At 46.8% G+C, this 18,893-nt stretch overlaps 1 protein-coding gene across 2 annotated transcripts in view; it reads left to right on the top strand.

Annotated features, from left to right (window-relative positions):
* Nucleotides 1–18,893, top strand: part of SCTR (secretin receptor) — a 75,080-nt gene that overhangs the window by 38,895 nt on the left and 17,292 nt on the right. For both annotated transcript variants that reach the window (XM_070768920.1, XM_070768921.1), the window contains 4 exons: nt 2,825–2,928; nt 8,732–8,829; nt 10,038–10,170; nt 12,218–12,371. In XM_070768920.1, the coding sequence (XP_070625021.1) occupies nt 2,825–2,928; nt 8,732–8,829; nt 10,038–10,170; nt 12,218–12,371 (489 nt within the window). The remainder of the gene's footprint in view (nt 1–2,824; nt 2,929–8,731; nt 8,830–10,037; nt 10,171–12,217; nt 12,372–18,893) is intronic.

The following is an 18,893-nucleotide window of genomic DNA, read 5'->3' as shown; positions in this document are numbered from 1 at the left end:
TGGGAGCCCACCCCTTGTCTCCTCTGTGGTTCTACTAAGAGCCATGTCAGCAGAGGGCACCTGGCCTGCATCTCATGCAGTGTTGTCGTGGGAATCCTGCTGGGTCAATGAGGAGAGGCGTCCAGACAGACAGTCCAGCCTCCAGGGATAAACTGTCTGATAACCACTTCTGGATTCCAGGGAGTAAGTGTGCTTTTATTTCAGTTTCTTGTCCAACCAGCCGCCCTTTGACCACCATTTTTTTCTCTCTGACAACCTAGCTTGCTTGATTTAATAACAGAAAGCTTCCACTCATCTCCTGAATTCCAAGACTCCAGGCCCCACCATTTCTGGTCTAATTTAGAAAGGCCAGAGGCAGAAGGGAAGTAGCCCTATGGCGCCCTCTCTGTGTCCAGCACCAGCCTGGGTTTCCTGCCCCGTCCTGCAGTGTAGGTGGTTATTCCTATTTGGTACAGAAAAGTGACACACATAAGGGCATGCAGCAACCAAGAGCCAGTGCTGGGTTTCAAACTCAGATTCTTGACCCGTGCTCCAGGTCTCCTGAGCTGTCATAGACCTGGCATGCCTAGAGCCCAAATGCCACGGTCTCCTGCTAGAGTTGCCTCTGGGATTTCAGGGAGGGGGCAGGAAGGAGGGTGGGACAATGACGGCCCACATTGTGGCTGGGCTCTGTTGCCCAATTCTGGGCCTTGGTTTTCTTATCTGTGAGATAGGCCAGCAAAACCTCCCTCAGAGGAGTGCCATTAGGATCAGCAGTTTAACATAGTGGCTAGTTCTAGAAATGGCCACCATGTTTCTCCAGCTGAGTGGAATCTGTTTGGTCCTAAACCCTGAGAGACAGTGGCCTAGACCATGGGGCCAGTCAGAGAGAAACACACCAGGCCCAGCTCGGGTGGCTGGGGAGCCTGACAGGATATTGACTGGCGCAAAAGGAGCGGCAGGACTCCTTTGTTCAGAGCTGGGGTCAGCCCCCTGCAGCGGCCAGACCTGGGGACTGGAACTTGGCCCCCCTTGGTAGCCCAACGTGGAGGATGCAGCCGAGCCAGTCACTGCAGGCAGGGAAGCTCCCCGCACAGCTTCCCCAGACTTCTGTCTTGGCTTGGCAGCTCTTCTACCCCAGTCTTCAGGCTCTTGCTCTAAAAAGCTCCTCCTGGGTAAGCTCTTCCCTCTTCCCTTGTGAAAACGTTTAGAGCGGGCTCTTCCTCCTCCCTCATTTGTTCTCCTAGCCAGCCAGCCTACAGATGTTTGATGAGCAAGGGCTCTGGGGAGGCAGGCTCTAGGGAGCCCCTGGAATCTCTGGGAGGGGAGGCAGGGGAGCCACGGTCACTTCCGTGTGAGAGGTGCACACTGCAGGCTTGAGAGACAGAGAGGGCTGCAGTGATCTTGTGGTTTATAGTACAGAGAAGCACCGAAGAGAGGCTCCCTGGGAGGTTATGTGTGTTAGCTCTGCTGATTTTCAGACACTGGGGAGCAGGGTGTGAAGTTATATATAAAGTAGAACTTCTGGGACTTCCCTGGAACGGGTTTGATCCCTGGTTAGGAAACGAAGATCCTGCATGCTGCACGGCCAAATAAATAAATAAATAGAACTTCTTAGCGCAGGAGTAGAACCAGGAGCCTGTAAAAAGTTACCAACCGGGCAGATTTCTCTGGCGCACTCACCCATTAGATGGCTGTCCCTGATAGCTCAGTTAGTAAAGAATCCGCCTGCAATGCAGGAGACCTGGGTTTGATCCCTGGGTTGGGAAGATCCCCTGGAGAAGGGAAAGGCTACCCACTCCAGTATTCTGTCCTGGAGAATTCCAACCCATGGGGTTGCAAAGAGTCAGCTGCAAAGACTGAGTGACTTTCACTTTTCAGGGCCTGGGAGCAGAAGAGCAGAGTAAGAAAGGGATTAGCACAAAGCCTGCAGCTAAGAATATAGGCCTGAGCCCCGGGGGTCAAATCCTGTGTTCTACGTTAATGGGAGTGTGGTCTTGAGCAAGTTCTTTAACCACCGCGTGCCTCAGTTCTCCTAGCTATAAAACAGGTGTAGGATTTTCATGTCACAATACCTTTTACTATAAAAGTAACAGTGCCGACCTCATAGTCTTGTTAGGATTGAATGAGTTAATACCGCTCACATGCTTAGAGCAGTGCCTGGCATATAGCAACAACTGTGTATTGTTATAGTAGAACATGAGGTTTTATAACTGAATAAACACACGGTCATTAGTGTGAGGTCAGTGTTGTTTGGTTTGGGGTGTGTAACCTGCTGTTCTTAAGCACTGCATACGGCCTCTCTCATCATTGGAGGCATTGCCATGCCTGCCAGAGGAAGGTTTTATTATTCTCTGAGGGGCACCCAGGTAGCTGAGCAGTGACCCTGGAAGTTGTGCTGGGCCTGGGGCCTGGGACATGTGTCAGTCACCTCCCTTGTTGTGGAGCCTGGTGCCTGGCACAGGGCGTGTGGGGCGCGGGGTGTGGGTGAGGCAGTGGGGACCCCGGGGGAGATAAGCAGTGCTCAGAGGCAGGGGGGCTAACGGTTCAGGGCCCACCAGGTTTGCAGGTCAAGTGATTCAGAACCGCGGCTCTGTGTCTCGCGTGCACACGTGCATCCCCACTCGGGCTGTCTGCCTACACCTTTCCTGCCACTTTTCCGGACTGACTCTTTCAAAGCCTTCAAGGGTGAACTGAGCAACTGGAGCTGCCCTGTGTGGTTCGGAGAAACGGACAGAGTGACAGAAGGAAGCTCCCTCCACCTGTAACTAAGGTGGGCAAGGCACCCAGAAACCTGGCCATCAGTCCGTCCCTCCGCTCACCACAGGATGCTTGGTCCCCACAGGTTCCATGTTCCGGAACTGCACACAGGGCGGCTGGTCAGAAACCTTCCCCAGACCTGACCTGGCCTGTGGGGTCAATGTGAATGACTCCTCCAACGAGAAGCGGGTAAGCCTGCCATGCCTCCCTGTGGGGTGGAGGTGCCTGGGGAGATAGAGTGAAGCTGGCCCAGGGCTAGGTCAGGTGACCCGGGGCTGCCCTTCTTAGCCCCACACCCTCCCAGCTCTCTGTCCTGGCCCACCAGCCTCGAGGGGATGTCCCTGAGGACCGTGGCACAGTGAGAACTGCCATGTACCGTGGGGACGCCGCGGCCAGGTTGGCATGAAACCCAAAACGCAGTGACTGGGGCTAACTGCTTGGGCCAGTAATGAGTCTGAACTTGCCCTGTGGCCTTGGTGGGGGTGGGGAGGATGTAGCCTCTCTGTGGGTCAGTTTCTTCATCTGGAAAATGGGGTGAGTAATAGTCCTGAGCTCGTCAGGAGGAGCAGAGTGAGCCCTGGAAGTGCTGGGAAGGGTGAGAAGCCACAGCACCTGCTCACAAAGGTCCCTTCTCAGAGGAGACTCAGGCTCCAGGAGGCAGGAGCATGCAGCTGCAGGCAGACCTGGTTTAAGAGAGGAGGCTGGCGTGTGGGCGCCCTGAAGAGGCCATTCGGTTCAGAGTCCTTCCTGAAGGAGATTGGATGGGGGATGGTAGTGGGGGATGGAGTTCCTTCTCTCCCAGGGCTTATCATCCAATTAGGGAAGATATGCGAGGTCTTCAGATCCAGGTGGAATAATTTAATAGGGATTACGCATGGTCTTAGAGGGCCAGTGGATGGGCCCAGACCTTTGTAGACTTCCGTCTCTGTCTCTGACCTATGTGAAGACAGGAGGCTTATGTGGATCACATTTGTAAAGTCCATAAGATTCAGAAGGATCACATGTATAATGGATGGCAGGATGGAGGTTCAGAAGGATGCGTAGGCTGCAAGTGACAGAAACTTCCAAGGGGCTTCATAAGCTAATGTGGCTCATATAACTAGGATGCAGGGGATGGGCATTGGGCGCTTGTAATGAAGCAGCACCCCAAAGCCACTCAGGACGAGGATTTTTCTATCTCTCTTCCTGCTAGCCTGGTGACTTATCCCGGGGCTGGGATCCTGTTGTCATGTGTGTGCCGATGACGGCAGCCACAGATTCCCAGGCCTGCTTGTCCAGGAGGAGGGACAGCCTGACCTCTCTGGCTAACTTCAAAAAAGCTTCATATGCAAACAGCCCGTAAGCCCGTTCTCACATCTCACTGACCCAATGTGACTTGAGCCTGTCCACCTCTGCACCTTTCCTGGCAGAGGGATGGGACACATGCATGGCTTGAACCAGCAGTTCTCAAATTTTTTGGCCTCAGAACCCTTTTATACCCTTAGGAATTACTGAGAACCCTAAAGAGCTTTTGGATTTGTGAGTTTTCTCTGTTGAAGCCACACTTAAGAACTGTTGGCTAACATTAGTCAGCTGGATAAAAACAAAGGCCAGGGCCAGAACTATGATATTCATGGCTGGGTTGAAACTCTAAAATGCCAGAGAAGGCGCAGAGATTTAACCAAGATAAATGCAAAGTTCTGGACTTAACTGAGAAAATTAATTGCCCAAAAATAGTAAAAAAAAAAAAAAAAAAGACCTACTATAACTTTAGCTCATGTAAAAAAATATTAGAATCCCTAAGATTGGTATAAGTTTTTCCAGACCATGGGATATACTGGTCCCTGATGCCAGACCACAGACAAGCACAGGCTTTGTCTTTTTTCTTTTTGGCTGTGTGGCTTGTGGGATCTTAGTTCCTCAACCAGAAATTGAACCTGGGCCCTTGGCAGTGAAAGTGTGGAGTCCTAACCACTGCCCTGCCAAGGAGTTCCCCACAAACTTAGTCTTTTATGCTGAGAATTGAATCATCCTTTCTGAGTGTGAAAATGTCTTTTTATCTTTTAATCAAATGATTGTGAAAGTATGTATTTACTGATTGTCTTTTTGCAACTTCCTGACTTGGCATGCACCAGTTGCGAACAGTGGACTCAGATTAGCAGAAAGACCAGGCAAAGCTGCCACGTGGGTACATAAAGCTGACTTTCTTTACCCGGAGCAGAGGTTCGAAAACTACGGCCCTTGGGCCAAATCCAGCCTACCACCTGCTTTTGCAAGTAAAGTTTTATTGAAACACAGCCACATCCATTTGCATTGCAGGGGCTGAATTGAATAGTTGCAAAAGAGATGGAATGTTTAAGCTTACATGTTTGCTGTGTGTCCCTTTATGGAAAATGTCTGCTGTCTCCTAATGTAGAGGATGGAGAAGGACAGGACCCAGTCAGGACACACAGCAAAGAGACAGGTAGCCTCATCCAGGACTGATGGCAGCAAGGCTTCCTTCTGGACCCCTAGCCCTCTGGGGGCAGGTGTTACAGAGGTTGAGGGCACTGAGGTCATGTCTGGCTTCGGGGGAACAGGGCTCTTTTGGGGTCAGATCTTGAAGACAAAGGCAGAGCTGGCTGGGATGTCCGGAGGGTCACCTGGCAGACAGTAACCCAGCCACAGGACAGCATGGGATACTCAACTTGGACCCTCCACACTTGTCATCCATGCCTCCTCGCGCTGCCACAGGGTGACCCACTGCTCCTGACCCAGGACTGCAAAACCAGGTGTCTCCTGAGTGAGCTGATACCCTCAGCTCTGAGGTGTGTCCCGCACATGGCAAGATCCTAGGGATGGCACATCAGTCTCCAGATTTTTGACATTTCACTACTCTTTGAAATCCTAAAGGCTAGGAACCATTAACCCAATGCAACCTGCTGCCCTCTTGCTTCCCCGCACTCATTCCTGAGAGGTGGCTCCTGGCTTCTGGAATTGCAGTCACCTCAGTGGGGAAGGGCAGTGTCACATGGTAGCTAACCTGTAAAAAGTCCCCTTTGCTGTCAGAAGAATTTTGGTCCCTCTGAGTCAAATCTACTTTCTGATAACTTCTGCCCTTTCTGGAGCTTACGATTCAGTCTTACTCTTTTATACATCAATCATTTTAATACCCTTCTTCCCTAAGTTTGTTTCCTTCAGGATGTGGTGCACTCAAGTATTTTAATGCACTCTTCAGATGACATGGCCACCCCCCTCCGGAAATGCTCCAGTTCATTAATGTTCCTCTTCAAATAACATACCCAGGCCTGGAACACTCCAGACATTCCAATGTGGCTTGCTGTTCCACAGCACTCCATTAATGAAACCGAGAAGAGGCCTAATTGTTCTAGCAGCTACCTCATGCCTCATACTTCATAGTATGGAACAGTCTCAGACTGCTGACTCAGGCTGAACAGTGGATAGTGGGGTAGAGGGTGAAGACGGAGAAAATTAACAAGGACTGAGTGTCTTCTAAGGGCCAGGCATTGTCTAGATACTCTACCTGATACCACATCTGCTCTTCCAAAAAGCCTGCACGGTGGATATTATCTCCATTTTACAGATGAGGAATCTGAAGCTCCCAGAGAAGTTTAGTGATTTGCCTAGGGTCACACAGAACTCAAGTGATTTGCCCAGGACTGGTGAGTAGTAGCAGTCCTAGGTTTGGAACCCTTGTCTCTTGACTCTGAAGTCTTTCTGTGTTCCCTCTGCATACACTTCTTTAACACCATGGAGTGTGGGCCACTCAAACCTCAAGGTCATTTTTGTATAAACACCTGTCAGATTTCCTCAATAGTATCTGTGTGATGGTGTTTTCTTGTTACCCTTTCCTTCTAGTTACAAAACAATACTTAACACTGAAGAAAAGTGAGAAGTACAGAAAAAAATACAAATGAAAATAATGACTGTATCCACCAGTTTGTAATCCAAAGTTAATCACTAATAATATCTAACACAACTCCTTACAATCTTGTTTCTGTGAATGTGTGAGATTGAACCACCTGAGATGACCAATATTCAATCTTTTTTGGTCTTCAAAAAAGGGAAGAGTCATACAATTCAACAACACTTTTCTTTGCATAAAGCAGAAATCACACTGTACCTGTAAAATGTGTATTCTGCCTTTTCACTTAGCATTATGTTATGTCCTGACATCTTTTGAAACTCTTGATAAGTAGCATTTTAATATAGCCTAATTTTGAAATAATTTGAATTTAAAAGAATTTAGTTAACTATTCTGTTGTTGGGCATTTGCATGCTTTTCATTAAAAATAGTTCTGTGATAAACATCTCTCTATATAAATATGTTCTTATATTTCTGATAATTCTTAGAATTAATTCCGAGAGGTAGAAGGGAAATCAGAAGGAATGCTTGTGGTTTTTGATCTGTGCTACTTTCCAGAGAGACTGAGCCAATTTTCACTCCCACTGTACCCTCATCTGAGGCTTCCCTGGTGGCTCAGTAGTAAAGAATCTGCCTGCAATGCAGGAGACCAACTGCAATGCAGAAGACATGGGTTCGATCCCTGGATCAGGAAGATCCCCTGGAGGAGGAAATAGCAGTCCACTCCAGTATTCCTGCCTGGGAAACTCAATGGGCAGAGGAGCCTGGTGGGCTACAGTCCATGGGGTCACAAGAGTCAGACATGACTTAGCAACTAAACCACCACCACCATGTAAGTTCACCTACATAGAATATTAGTACTTTTGAATATTAGTTAATTTGGTTGGTAAGAAGAAAAAAATGGTATGGCATTATTGCTTTACTCTTTATTTGTTTGGTTCTTTTAGAGACTGTTGTACAATTTATTTTTTGAACCTAAAAAATATAGGTCTTTACATTTATTCCTATGTACATCATTCCACTCCATTGAGATGTTGAGTCAAAGCTGAGCCAGTAGAGTATAGTGGCTGCTGAATAAGCCAACGACTGCCTGGCTGCATTAACAGGAGTGCAGTGTGTAGAACAGGGATTGCCGTGTATAAACCGGGTCCCACTCTACTTCTCCCTGGTCAGACAGTACATCTGTAGCTTTTCAAGTGTCTGGTTCAGGGTGTCTTGTTTAAGAAGGACATTCACAAACTGTAGCGTATTAATTGGGGGAAATGGTGGTGGGTAATGGAAAGAGATTAAAGACAGGGAATACTGAATGCTGAGTAAGCGGGGAACAGTTGGGCAGAAGAGCTGTATTCTGAAAGGACAAACCTCTCTGTAGCATCTTTGTCACTCTCCTATAAGTCTAAAGCTATTCTACCGTGAAAAAGTTATTTTTAAAATAATGATGAAAAAAATGGGATTTCCCTGGTGGCTCAATGGTTAAGACTCTGTGCTTCCACTGCAGGGGGCACAGGTTTGACCCCTGATCTGGGAACTAAGATTCCACATGCCGCACAGTACGATCTAAATAAATTAAATAGATACTTAAAAAAATGATGAAAAAAATAAAATAATGATAGGCTTTAGGTATAAGACAGATTCATTTTATTTGCAGTGACTCCAGAAGCAGAAAAGTGACCAACAGGTACAATTTAAAAGTAATAGATTTTAGATTCATTTGAGAAAAAAAATCTAATACTTTGCACTATTGTATACCCAGTGAATTCCTCAAGAACCAGTGAAGACACCATCCAAAGCAGAAAAGGGACCAATAGGTACAATTTAAAAGTAATGGATTTTAGATTCATTTGAGAAAAAACATCTAATACTTTGCACTGTTGTATACCCAGTAAAGACACCATCCCTGGAGGTATTCAAGCAAAGACTTGAATTCAGGGTGGCAATCAGAGGCCTTGTGTGTGGGGTAGAAGTTTGAACTAGCATCAGGTAATGCCCAAAGTCTTTTCCCAAGCCAAGATATCATGCATCTATGAATTTGTGTCCTTGGGGTATGAACAGAATAGCAGTCAGAGTTGAAGGGGTTCCAGCCGCTTGGAGCAGGTGAAAGGGCAGATTCAGCCGGTGGTAGGTGCTGACACAGGCCTCTCTCTGCAGTACGAGTACCTGCTGAAGCTGAAGATCATGTACACCGTGGGCTACAGCTCCTCCCTGGTGATGCTCCTGGTTGCCCTAAGCATCCTCTGTGCCTTTCGGTAAGAACAGGTACCAGCTCCCCATCTCCCTAGCCTTCCCCAGGCACAGCACTTTGGGTCTCTTTTATTTGCTCAGACCAGAGAAGGGAAGGTCTGGTGGGCCACTTTGTCTTCTCTAGATCTAAAGCTTGCCTGTGGCAAAACACTGAAGTTTCTGTGACCTCCTTCATCCCTTCATTCATTTGACATTTACTGAACGTCACTAAGAACTTACGGTGCTGGTTGCTTTAAATGTATTATTTCTAATGTTCACACAATGTAAGAGATAGGTATCACCCTCATTTTACAGATATACTAGCCAGACTCATGTTTGCAAGAAACAGAAATCCATCTTAAAACATCTTAAGAAAAGCAAAGGTGACCTGAAGCATTTAACTGACAATTTCAGGGGCATCTGGCTTCAGGTGTGTCTAGGTGCTCAAAGGTATGAGCAGAACTAGGTCTGTCTCCTACCATTGCTTTGCCCTGCATTGGCTTCAGGCAGGCTTTATGCAGGGACAGTAGAGACAACCACCAGCAGCTGCAGAGGCACATTCTACTAGCTCAGCAACACCAGGGCAGGGAGACCCCTTTCTCCACTAGTTGCAATGAAAGTCCTGGGAGAGCAGGCTTGGGTCACGTGCCCAGCCCTGGGCCAATCACCACAGCCAGGTGAGGAGTGCTCTGATTAGTCAGGTCTCTCATGAGGGTGGGAGTGCAGTTGTCTGTACCCAGAGCTGGAATGGGTACCCCATATGAGAGCCTGGTTCCTGTAGGGAAGGAGGGGAACAGGTGACAGCCTTCTGCCCCTACCACAAGGGGACACCTAGGCTTTGGTTGGTGAAAGCCTTGCTGAACTAGGTCGTGTAGCTGGAAAGAGGCGGAGCCTGGATCTGATTTCTCCCCACAGCCTGTGTACTTTCTGTGCCACATGCCCCCTTCCCCACCCTCCCTTCTAACAATTCTGGGAGCTGCAGGAGGTGGTCGAGGCAGAATCGAATCTCACTCTTATAATCTCAGCTTTTTTTTTTTTTTTTTTCAATTGCAGCATGAAACAGAGTAGGCTGGCCACTGGGGGTCTGGGCTCTCATTCAGTTCTGCCAACAGGGAAATTCATAGAGATGCCACGTCCAGTACCTGGGTTTCCCTGGTGCATGGGGTAGGGGGTGGGGGTGCTGAGCTGAACCCTCCGGCTCTGCCACCTATGGCCCTGCATTCTCTTTCTCCAGGAGGCTCCACTGCACCCGCAACTACATCCACATGCACCTCTTTGTGTCCTTCATCCTGCGCGCCCTGTCCAACTTCATCAAGGATGCTGTGCTCTTCTCTTCTGACGATGCCACCCACTGCGATGCCCACAGGGTAACATGCCCACATGGCCCATGGTGTGGCCAGGCCTGCCTGCTTCCCCCCAGCCCCATTCATTGAGGCTGGATTTAATGCCTAGAATCAAAGGGGCCAGCACTGGGGCTGGAATAGGAGGTTCAAGGAGTCCCATGTCCCCACACGTGCAGCCGGGGACTCCTATGAAGGCAGTTTGCTGAGAAGCCAATGGGGCTACTGTTCAACTTCCAGTGTCCCGGAGTGGATCAGCCTCTCTGGGTATTAGACACATAGCAAGGCTCCTCCTTCCTCTACTCCTGCCAAGTCCCAAATGTAGACAGATGACAGAAGTCTAGAGATGGTTGGGATTGTAGAAAGAAAAAGGTGGACAGGTCTGCATCTGCATGCCCAGATGTGCAGCAGAACATAATCTCACCCTCTTCCTCCTCCTGAACACGCAGAGGAGTCTTCATTCATTGCAATGTCACTCTGTGTATCAGTTGAGAATCTCTTCTGCTGTACGTAACATAAAACTATACATCAGTGGCTTAAACAGCTGGGGGTTGTGCCCCACAGAAGCAGTCCACAGATGGGCAACCCAGAGCTGGCACAGTGGCTCCTTGCCACAATGAACACAGTCCTTTTCCCTGTCTGCTCTGCCAGTTTTGATCCCATGCTTTATACTGTGTGTTAGCAATATGACTGCTGCAACCCCACACGTCACATCTATGTTTCAGGCTAAAAGGAGGGAAGTCAAGGTTAAACGTTTTTCTGTTTGGGAGGCTTTGGCTTTTCATTTGGAAAAGAATGTGCTTCCCAAGACTGTGTTCACATCTCACTGGCTAGAACTGTGTCATGTGACTATATCTAACTGCAGAAGAAGCTGGGAAGTTCAGTTTTTTACTATCATAGTCTCCATAGTGGAGGCAAGCAAGGGTAGAGGGGACTGGAAATTGAGATTGGTTTAATCAGCCCGCCTGTCGCTTCCCACCATTCACATCTGTAATTGCTTGTAGTTCTGTTAAGTTTGTATACTGCTGTAGTTTTTCACACGCATATGTATGTGTGTGTGTTTTCTGACTCAAACTGAGAGGTCCCTCAAGCTGTGTGTCAGGGAGAGTTCCAGGATGAAAGAAGAGCACCAGCTTGGAGTTAGAAGATTCTAACCCCACCTCATCACTGACCAGTGAAGTCCAGCAATGCCCAGCAGGGAACCTTTTCAGGTTCTTCTAAACTGTAGACTCACCAGCCAGCCGTGGGCCATGCCTGGAATAAGAGTCTCTAGGAGACCACAGGCAGGAAGCACACCTAGCCAGCAGGGTGGCCCTGGGCGCCCCTCTGTGGCCGTGACCCTCCTGCACTTTGTCAGCAGCCCTCTGGCCATCCCAGGAGCCGTCATCCCTGAGCTGTCCTCAGGGAAAGAGTAGGAAGAGAAGATGAAAGGAAGGCAGACCCTCATAGGTTGCAAGTGGAAGCCGTGAGGGCATGGAAGCCTTGTGCCCCACAGTCCTGCAGGCATGGCTTCCTGGGACCCCGACAGGGGACATGGCTGTCATCTAAGTCATGGCGGCAGGCAAGGCCACCCTATGGCACCCCCTTGAATGTTTCAAGGTCTGGATTCCAGATGCAGTGCAGGCGGGGGTCCTGTGTTCTCTCATCAGTACCTGTCCCTTCTCCATCTATTTCTAGGAAACTTAACCAGGAAAGAAATTTATTAACCTTTTGCTCAGAAATCCATTTCCCTCTTTAGGCCTCAGGTTCCTCCTCTGAAAAATGCCCTCATTTGCTGTTGGGAATTGGGCAATATCTGACACAGTTTGATAACTGGTGGCCAGTTCCAGAATTTGAATGTCACACACCCATTGGCTATGCTGACAGAGCCTGCTGGCCTCTGGACTTGCATTCTAGAGACATCTATGAACCTGATCTTCTGATAGTGGAAGGCCAGAGGGGATGGCCGTGAGCCTGAAAGATGCTGTCTGTGGCCTGGCTGCCGACTCCTGGAGGGAAGTCAACCTCCTTCCCTCCTTCTCCTGGAGGGAAGCCCAGGATGGCTGGCCTGTGACTCAGCTGCCTGTCTTTGTAGGTGGGCTGTAAGCTGGTCATGGTCTTCTTCCAGTACTGCATCATGGCCAACTACTCCTGGCTGCTGGTGGAAGGCCTCTATCTTCACACGCTCCTTGTCATCTCCTTCTTCTCAGAACGGAAGTGGCTCCAGGGATTTGTGGCCCTCGGATGGGGTATGTTCTCCAGGGTATGGTGACTGTGTGACAGGTGGGAAAGGGCACTGAGGCAATAAGGGCTTGGGTTCCAGTTTCAGCTCCACACTTAGTTAAATTAGTGAACTTGTGTGCTCTTAGACAAGCTTCTTGATGGTTAACTCTCTGGCCTCAGTTTGTCTGTCAAATTGGAGATAATAGCTAAAACCTAGGTCTGATTTCTGGCATCCAAAGCCTTTTATGATTTGATACCCCCAACACCTGTTGCCTTATCTTCCCTAGACTTTCCATTCATATGTCCTCATTCTCACCTCCTTTCTGTATCAGGTAGGGTGCTTTAACTGTAGCTATCAGAAAACCTGACTTTGTGATGGATTCATTTTGATATTTGGCAAAACTAATACAATTATGTAAAGTTTAAAAATAAAATAAAATTTAAAAAAAGAAAAAAAAAAAAAGAAAACCTGACTTAGATAGGCTTTAAACTTAAGAGGAATTCATTGGTTCATATAACTGACAAGTCCAGGGATCACCATTCAGGCAAGGCTGAATCCAGCAGCGCAACATCATTTCTTTTTGTTTTTCTACTTCACCTCCTGTAACATCAGTGTTATCATTAGGCTGGTGTTCCCAGTGTAACTGTCCGCAGCTTCTGGGCTTCCTCCTGGCTTCATTGCTACATCTAATGAAAGAAAGAGGCTGTGTCCCAGCATTCCAGCAAATACTCAGATTCACTTTGATTGTGTCATACACATCCTTGAACCAGTCACAGGGGCCTGAGGGAGTGGAATCCTCTGATTGGCTTCAGCTACTCAAACCACAGAGCTTCTCAAAGGAAATATTCAGGATTCAGTCCAGGCAGGAGAGGAAATGGTAGCAAGGCAGTCAACTGCAGGTCCCGTTGCTTCTCTTCCCCCTTTCCTTTCTGGCCAGTGAAGGTGATAACAATTCCGATTTCTTGAGCACCTACTGTATGCCAGGCATTGAGCTGAGCACTTTAATCATCACAACAACCTCCAGAGGCCTCTTAGGAACCTTGGCTCAGAGACGTGACATAACATGCTCAGCTCACACTGTGGACAAGAACAGAGTCAAGATTCAAACCAGGGCCTGTCTCTTTGCAAAGCCCCGTAACTCTTACTGTGCCACAAACAAACATCTATCCATCCTTCCAGGCATACACACGTCCATCAATCTGTCCACCTACCACCCATCCATCCATCCTTCAACTGTTCATTTGATAAACATATGTAAACTACCCACTGGGTTCTAGACGGAGTCAGATTTCTGTGAGTGACTCACAGGCTTACAGAGGTAGTCATGTGTACCAGCCATTAGCTTCATTTACTCTCCTCTTGGTGCCTTTAATTAAGAAGTGCCCCTGCCAGGAATGCCCTCCACTGTCTTTTCTGCTTGTCTAAATCATGTGCAAGGGTTCTGCCTCTATCAGACCATCAGGGAACTTGCCTGAACTGCCAGAGTTTGCCAAGCCCTCCTGCTTCTGAACTCTTGACAGTCTGATTAACACATGACCCTTGGCTAGCGGAAGCTGTAGGGCCCTGCTGATCTGGATTTCCACACTGGCCAGTAGTCCCAGAGGGCCTGGGACAAGGGACTTGCCTTATACAGCCAACTCTGCCCCAAACATCCCCAATATGGAGCCAGCTCCCTGAGCCTTGACTCCCAGATCTGGCAGGATTTTCCTGAATGAACATGGACGGTTTCATCATCTATAATATCAGGACTGTAATTTATTCAGCTTTCTTTGAGCACTTCTTTGTGCTCAGAAGGGCTTACAGAGATTCCAAAAATAAAAACGGTTCCATCACTCAAGGGGTTTGTAGTCTAGCAAGGAGACAAAATTACACTGTGATAATATCTCCATCACAGATTCTTAGGAGGTTTAATGAGATGAGAACCTTCTTTTCTTTCTCAAATATTTATTGAGCATCTACTATATACCAGGCCCTGGGCTTAGAGCCGCACATAAAACAGCACCAGTTCCTTCTCTCCCGGCCTTTTTGCCTGCACAACCCCAAGGGGACATGAAGGGACTCAGGAAGGTCTAAAGCTTTCCAACTGTGAAAGGCTTTTCTCTTGCAAAAGCAGCAGCCCCTGCCTCAGTTTGTACTTATTCCCTGCCCCAGGCCCTGAGATAAGTTGCTTAAATGAGTATGTGGTCAACCATAAAACTTCGCAAGAAAAATTTTTTTTTCAAATTAGAAAAAAAAAATTGCCATAGTCTCATCTATTGAACATTTTCTGGGGTTTCTTTTCAGACTTTTTTATACTCCTAGTTTTTCCCACTTGGTTACAATTATCCTGTATGTAGAATTTTGAATCTTGCCTCTTTCCTTGAACACAGAAGCATGCTCTATATTCTTTCAAATCTTCAATAAACATTTTTAATACTCTGTGGATGTATATAACCAAATATCTATTTTTTTGATGTTAAGATTGTTTCTCATTTTTTACTGTGACGAATAACACAGTGAGGAGCGCTTTTATGGGCAAAGCTTATTCCATATGTAATAGAAAATCCTGGAATTGGGGCCCCTGAGTCAGAAGGCATAGGCATCTAAAATTTTTAATACTTATCCAGAACTTTTACTTTTTCAAGGTGGCTGGAGTGTCAGTCTGTGCCCAGAAAAGTGTGACACCTCAGGCTTTCGTAGATGAATCAAGCTCCCTCCCACTCACATAGGGAACTCAAACCAGTGCTCCTCCAGCTGGAGCTGCATTGGAATCATGCAGAGGGCATGTCCTCCCACCCGGCCCTGGGCCCCTCCCCTGGCCAGAGTCTTGGTCTGGTGGGCAGGGGTGGAGCCTGAGATTCTGCATTTCTCACTGGGCCCCAGGTGATGCTGACACCACTGTCCCAAGGGCCACACTTAAAACCATAATTTAAGCAGTTATTTTCCACTGACTCACTATTAAAGATGTAAAACAAATAATAATAAACAAGTGGCCCTCAGAGTCCCTATTTGCCAAAAGTACCCAGCTCTTGAGAGTCCCTTGGACTGCAAGGAGATCCAACCAGTCCATTCTAAAAGAGATCAGTCCTGGGTGTTCTTTGGAAGGAATGATGCTAAAGCTGAAACTCCAGTACTTTGGCCACCCATGCGAAGAGTTGACTCATTGGAAAAGACTCTGATGCTGGGAGGGATTGGGGGCAGGAGGGAAAGGGGATGACAGAGGATGAGATGGCTGGATGGCATCACCGATTTGATGGACTTGAGTTTGAGTGAACTCTGGGAGTTGGTGATGGACAGAGAGGCCTGGCGTGCTGCGATTCATGGGGTCGCAAAGAGTCGGACACAACTGAGACTGAACTGAACTGAACTGACCTGACCCAGAATTTAGGTAAAGAAATTTTTTATCAATGTCATACATGCACTTGGTTTAGAGAATTAAATAGAAGTACAAGTCTAGGACTTCCCTGGTGGCACAGGGATAAGAATCTGCCTGCCAATGTAGGGGACATGGGTTTGATCCCTGGTCTGGGAAGATTCCATACACCATGGAGCAGTTAAGCCTGTGTGCCACAACCTCTGAGTCCAAGCTCTGGAGCCCCCAAGCCGCAACTACGGAGCCTATGTGCTGCAACTACTGAAGGCCATGCGCCTGGAACAAGAGAAGGCACCACCGTGAGAAGCCCTGCACCACTACGAAGAGTAGCCCCAGCTCTCTGCAACTTGAGACGGTCTGCACAAAGCAACAAAGACCCAGCACAGCCAAAAATTTAAAAAATAAATTAAAATTTTTAAAAAGAGGATAAACTTCCTTAAAAAATAAAATGTCAGCCTAAAATGAAAAAGAAAAAAAGTTCCCTGAAAAGGCTCTCACTTCTGCCTCTCAGAGGTAATACCTTCCCATTTTTCAGTTCTTCCTCCTATTATTTACTCTCATATTTCTAAATGATATTCTACTATTTCTTGATTTGTCCATCTGAGATATTATTGGTTGACTCCTTGTGATGGAAGGGAAGGATATAAAATTCTTCATCTACCACCTCCATCTTCCCATTAGAGTTGTTCACATTTTGGGGCTAAATCATATTCAATGTATACATCATTATGTCTATATAAATATTCCTCATAGCTCAGATGATAGAGCAACTGCCTGTAATGTAGGAGACCCAGGTTCAGTCCCTGGGTTGGGAAGACCCCCTGGAGAAGGAAATGGCAACCCACTCCAGTATTCTTGCTTGGGAAATCCCATGGACAGAGGAGCCTGGTGGGCTACAGTCCATAGGGTCACAAAGCGTGAAACACGACTGAGCGACTAACACACACACAAATCATATTCAATATATACATCATTCAGTTCAGTTCAGTCGCTCAGTCGTGTCTGACTCTTTGCAACCCCATGAATTGCAGCATGCCAGGCCTCCCTGTCCATCACCAACTCCTGGAATTCACTCAGACTCATGTCCATCGAGTCAGTGATGCCATTCAGCCATCTCATCCTCTGTCGTCCCCTTCTCCTCCTGCTTGTCTTTCCCAGCATCAGGGTCTTTTCAAATGAGTCAGTTCTTTGCATCAGGTGGCCAAAGTATTAGAATTTCAGCTTCAGCATCAGTCCTTCAAATGACTATTCAGGACTGATTTCCTTTAGTATGGACTGGTATACATCATTATGTCTATATAAATACTGTTCACTACCAAGCCAAGTGGTGTAAAATCATTTTACTTCCAATATTTGATTTTTTATGTTTTATGGAGTCATTTTTTAAATTTAATTTTTATTTTGTATTGGAGTATAGTTGATTTACAGTGTCGCATTAGTTTCAGGTGTACAGCAAAGTGGATCAGCTGTACATACACATGTATCTACTTTTTTTCAGATTCTTTTCCCATATAGGTTATTACACAGTATTGAATAGAGTTCCCTGTGCTATACAGCCGGTCCTTGTTGATTGCTTTATATAATGTCATTGTTCAGTCTCTCAGTCATATCTGACTCTTTGCAACCCCATGGACTGTAGCATGCCAGGCTTCCCTGTCCTTCACCATCTCCAAGAGCTTGCTCAAACTCATATCCATTGAGTCGGTGATGCCATCCAAGCATCTGGTCCTCTGTCACCCCCTTCTCCTATCTTCTATCTTTTCCAGCATCAGGGTCTTTTCAAATGAGTCAACTCTTCGCATTAGGTGGCCAAAGTATTGGAGTTTCAGCTTCAGCATCAGTCCTTCAAATGAATATTCAGGACTGATTTCCTTTAGGATGAACTGGTTGGATCTCCTTGCAGTCTAAGGAACTCTCAAGAGTCTTCTCCAACACCACAGTTTGAAAGCATCAATTGTGTGGCGCTCAGCCTTCTTTATGGTCCAATTCTCACATCCATACATGACTACTGGAAAGACAGACAGCAAAGTAATGTCTCTGCATTTTAATATGCTGTCTAGGTTGGTCATAGCTTTTCTTCCAAGGAGCAAGTGTCTTTTAATTTCATAGCTGCAGACACCATCTGCAGTGATTTTGGAGCCCAAGAAAATAAAGTCTGTCACTGTTTCCATTGTTTCCCCATCTATTTGCCATGAAGTGATGGGACTAGATGCCACGATCTTAGTTTTTTAAATGTTGAGTTTTAAGCCAGCTTTTTCATTCTCCTCTTTCACCTTCATTAAGAGGCTCTTTAATTCCTCTTTGTTTTCTGCCATAAGGGTGGTATCATCTGCATATCAGGTTATTGATATTTCTTCCTGCAATCTTGATTCCAGCTTGTGCTTCATCTAACCCAGCATTTGCAAGATATACTCTGCAAATAAGTTAAATAAGTAGGGTGACAATATATAGTGGTATGTATATGTTAATCCCAAAATTATGGAGTCATTTTTAACTGACTCATTTTATGTTGTTGTCATTAATTCTCCCAAATTCTCAACAGAACTGGAAAACCATCCAGTGCCAGGTTTCCTATCATCAAAGGCAACAACATGTAATCTATCAGTCCTATTTGTTTGGTTTATTCCTGCTCTATCAGTGTCCTAGGGCTGCTATAACAAGTTGCCGCTGGCTTAAAACAACAGAAATTTATTCTTTCCCACTGTGGGGACCAGAAGTTCAAAGTCAGGCTTTGCCAGGGCCAATTCCTTCTAAGGTCTCTGAGGGGCAACATGCTCTATGCCTTTGCCCCAGTTTCTGGCAGTCCTTGGTCTTATTTACCTGGTAGGAGCGTCACTCCAATTTCTGCCTCCATCTCGACATGGTCTTCTTCCCTTGTGTCTCTTCTCTTTGTCTGGGTCTCAGTGCCTTCTTAAAAAAATAACAGTCATATTGGATTAAGGCCCCTATAGATATGACCTCATCTTAACTAACGACACCTTAAAAGACCTTGTTTCCAGGAAAGGGTAAGCTCACACCTAAGGTTCTAAGGATATGAACCTTTGGGGTGGAGGGGGATATGCCATTTAACATAATCTACTATCCCGTGTTCTTTCTAAAGGAGCTTTCTGCCCTCTTGCTCTGCCCTCTGGTCGTTCTGTAGACTCACTCACTCCCTTAACCTTCACACTGAGTTTTTCTTCATCTCCTCCACAA

The sequence above is a fragment of the Bos indicus genome, chromosome 2, assembly GCF_029378745.1.
Source record: "Bos indicus isolate NIAB-ARS_2022 breed Sahiwal x Tharparkar chromosome 2, NIAB-ARS_B.indTharparkar_mat_pri_1.0, whole genome shotgun sequence".
NCBI lineage: Eukaryota > Metazoa > Chordata > Mammalia > Artiodactyla > Bovidae > Bos > Bos indicus.
The sequence above is the reverse complement of the archived record's forward strand: the minus strand, read 5'-3'. Positions and strand labels throughout refer to the sequence as shown.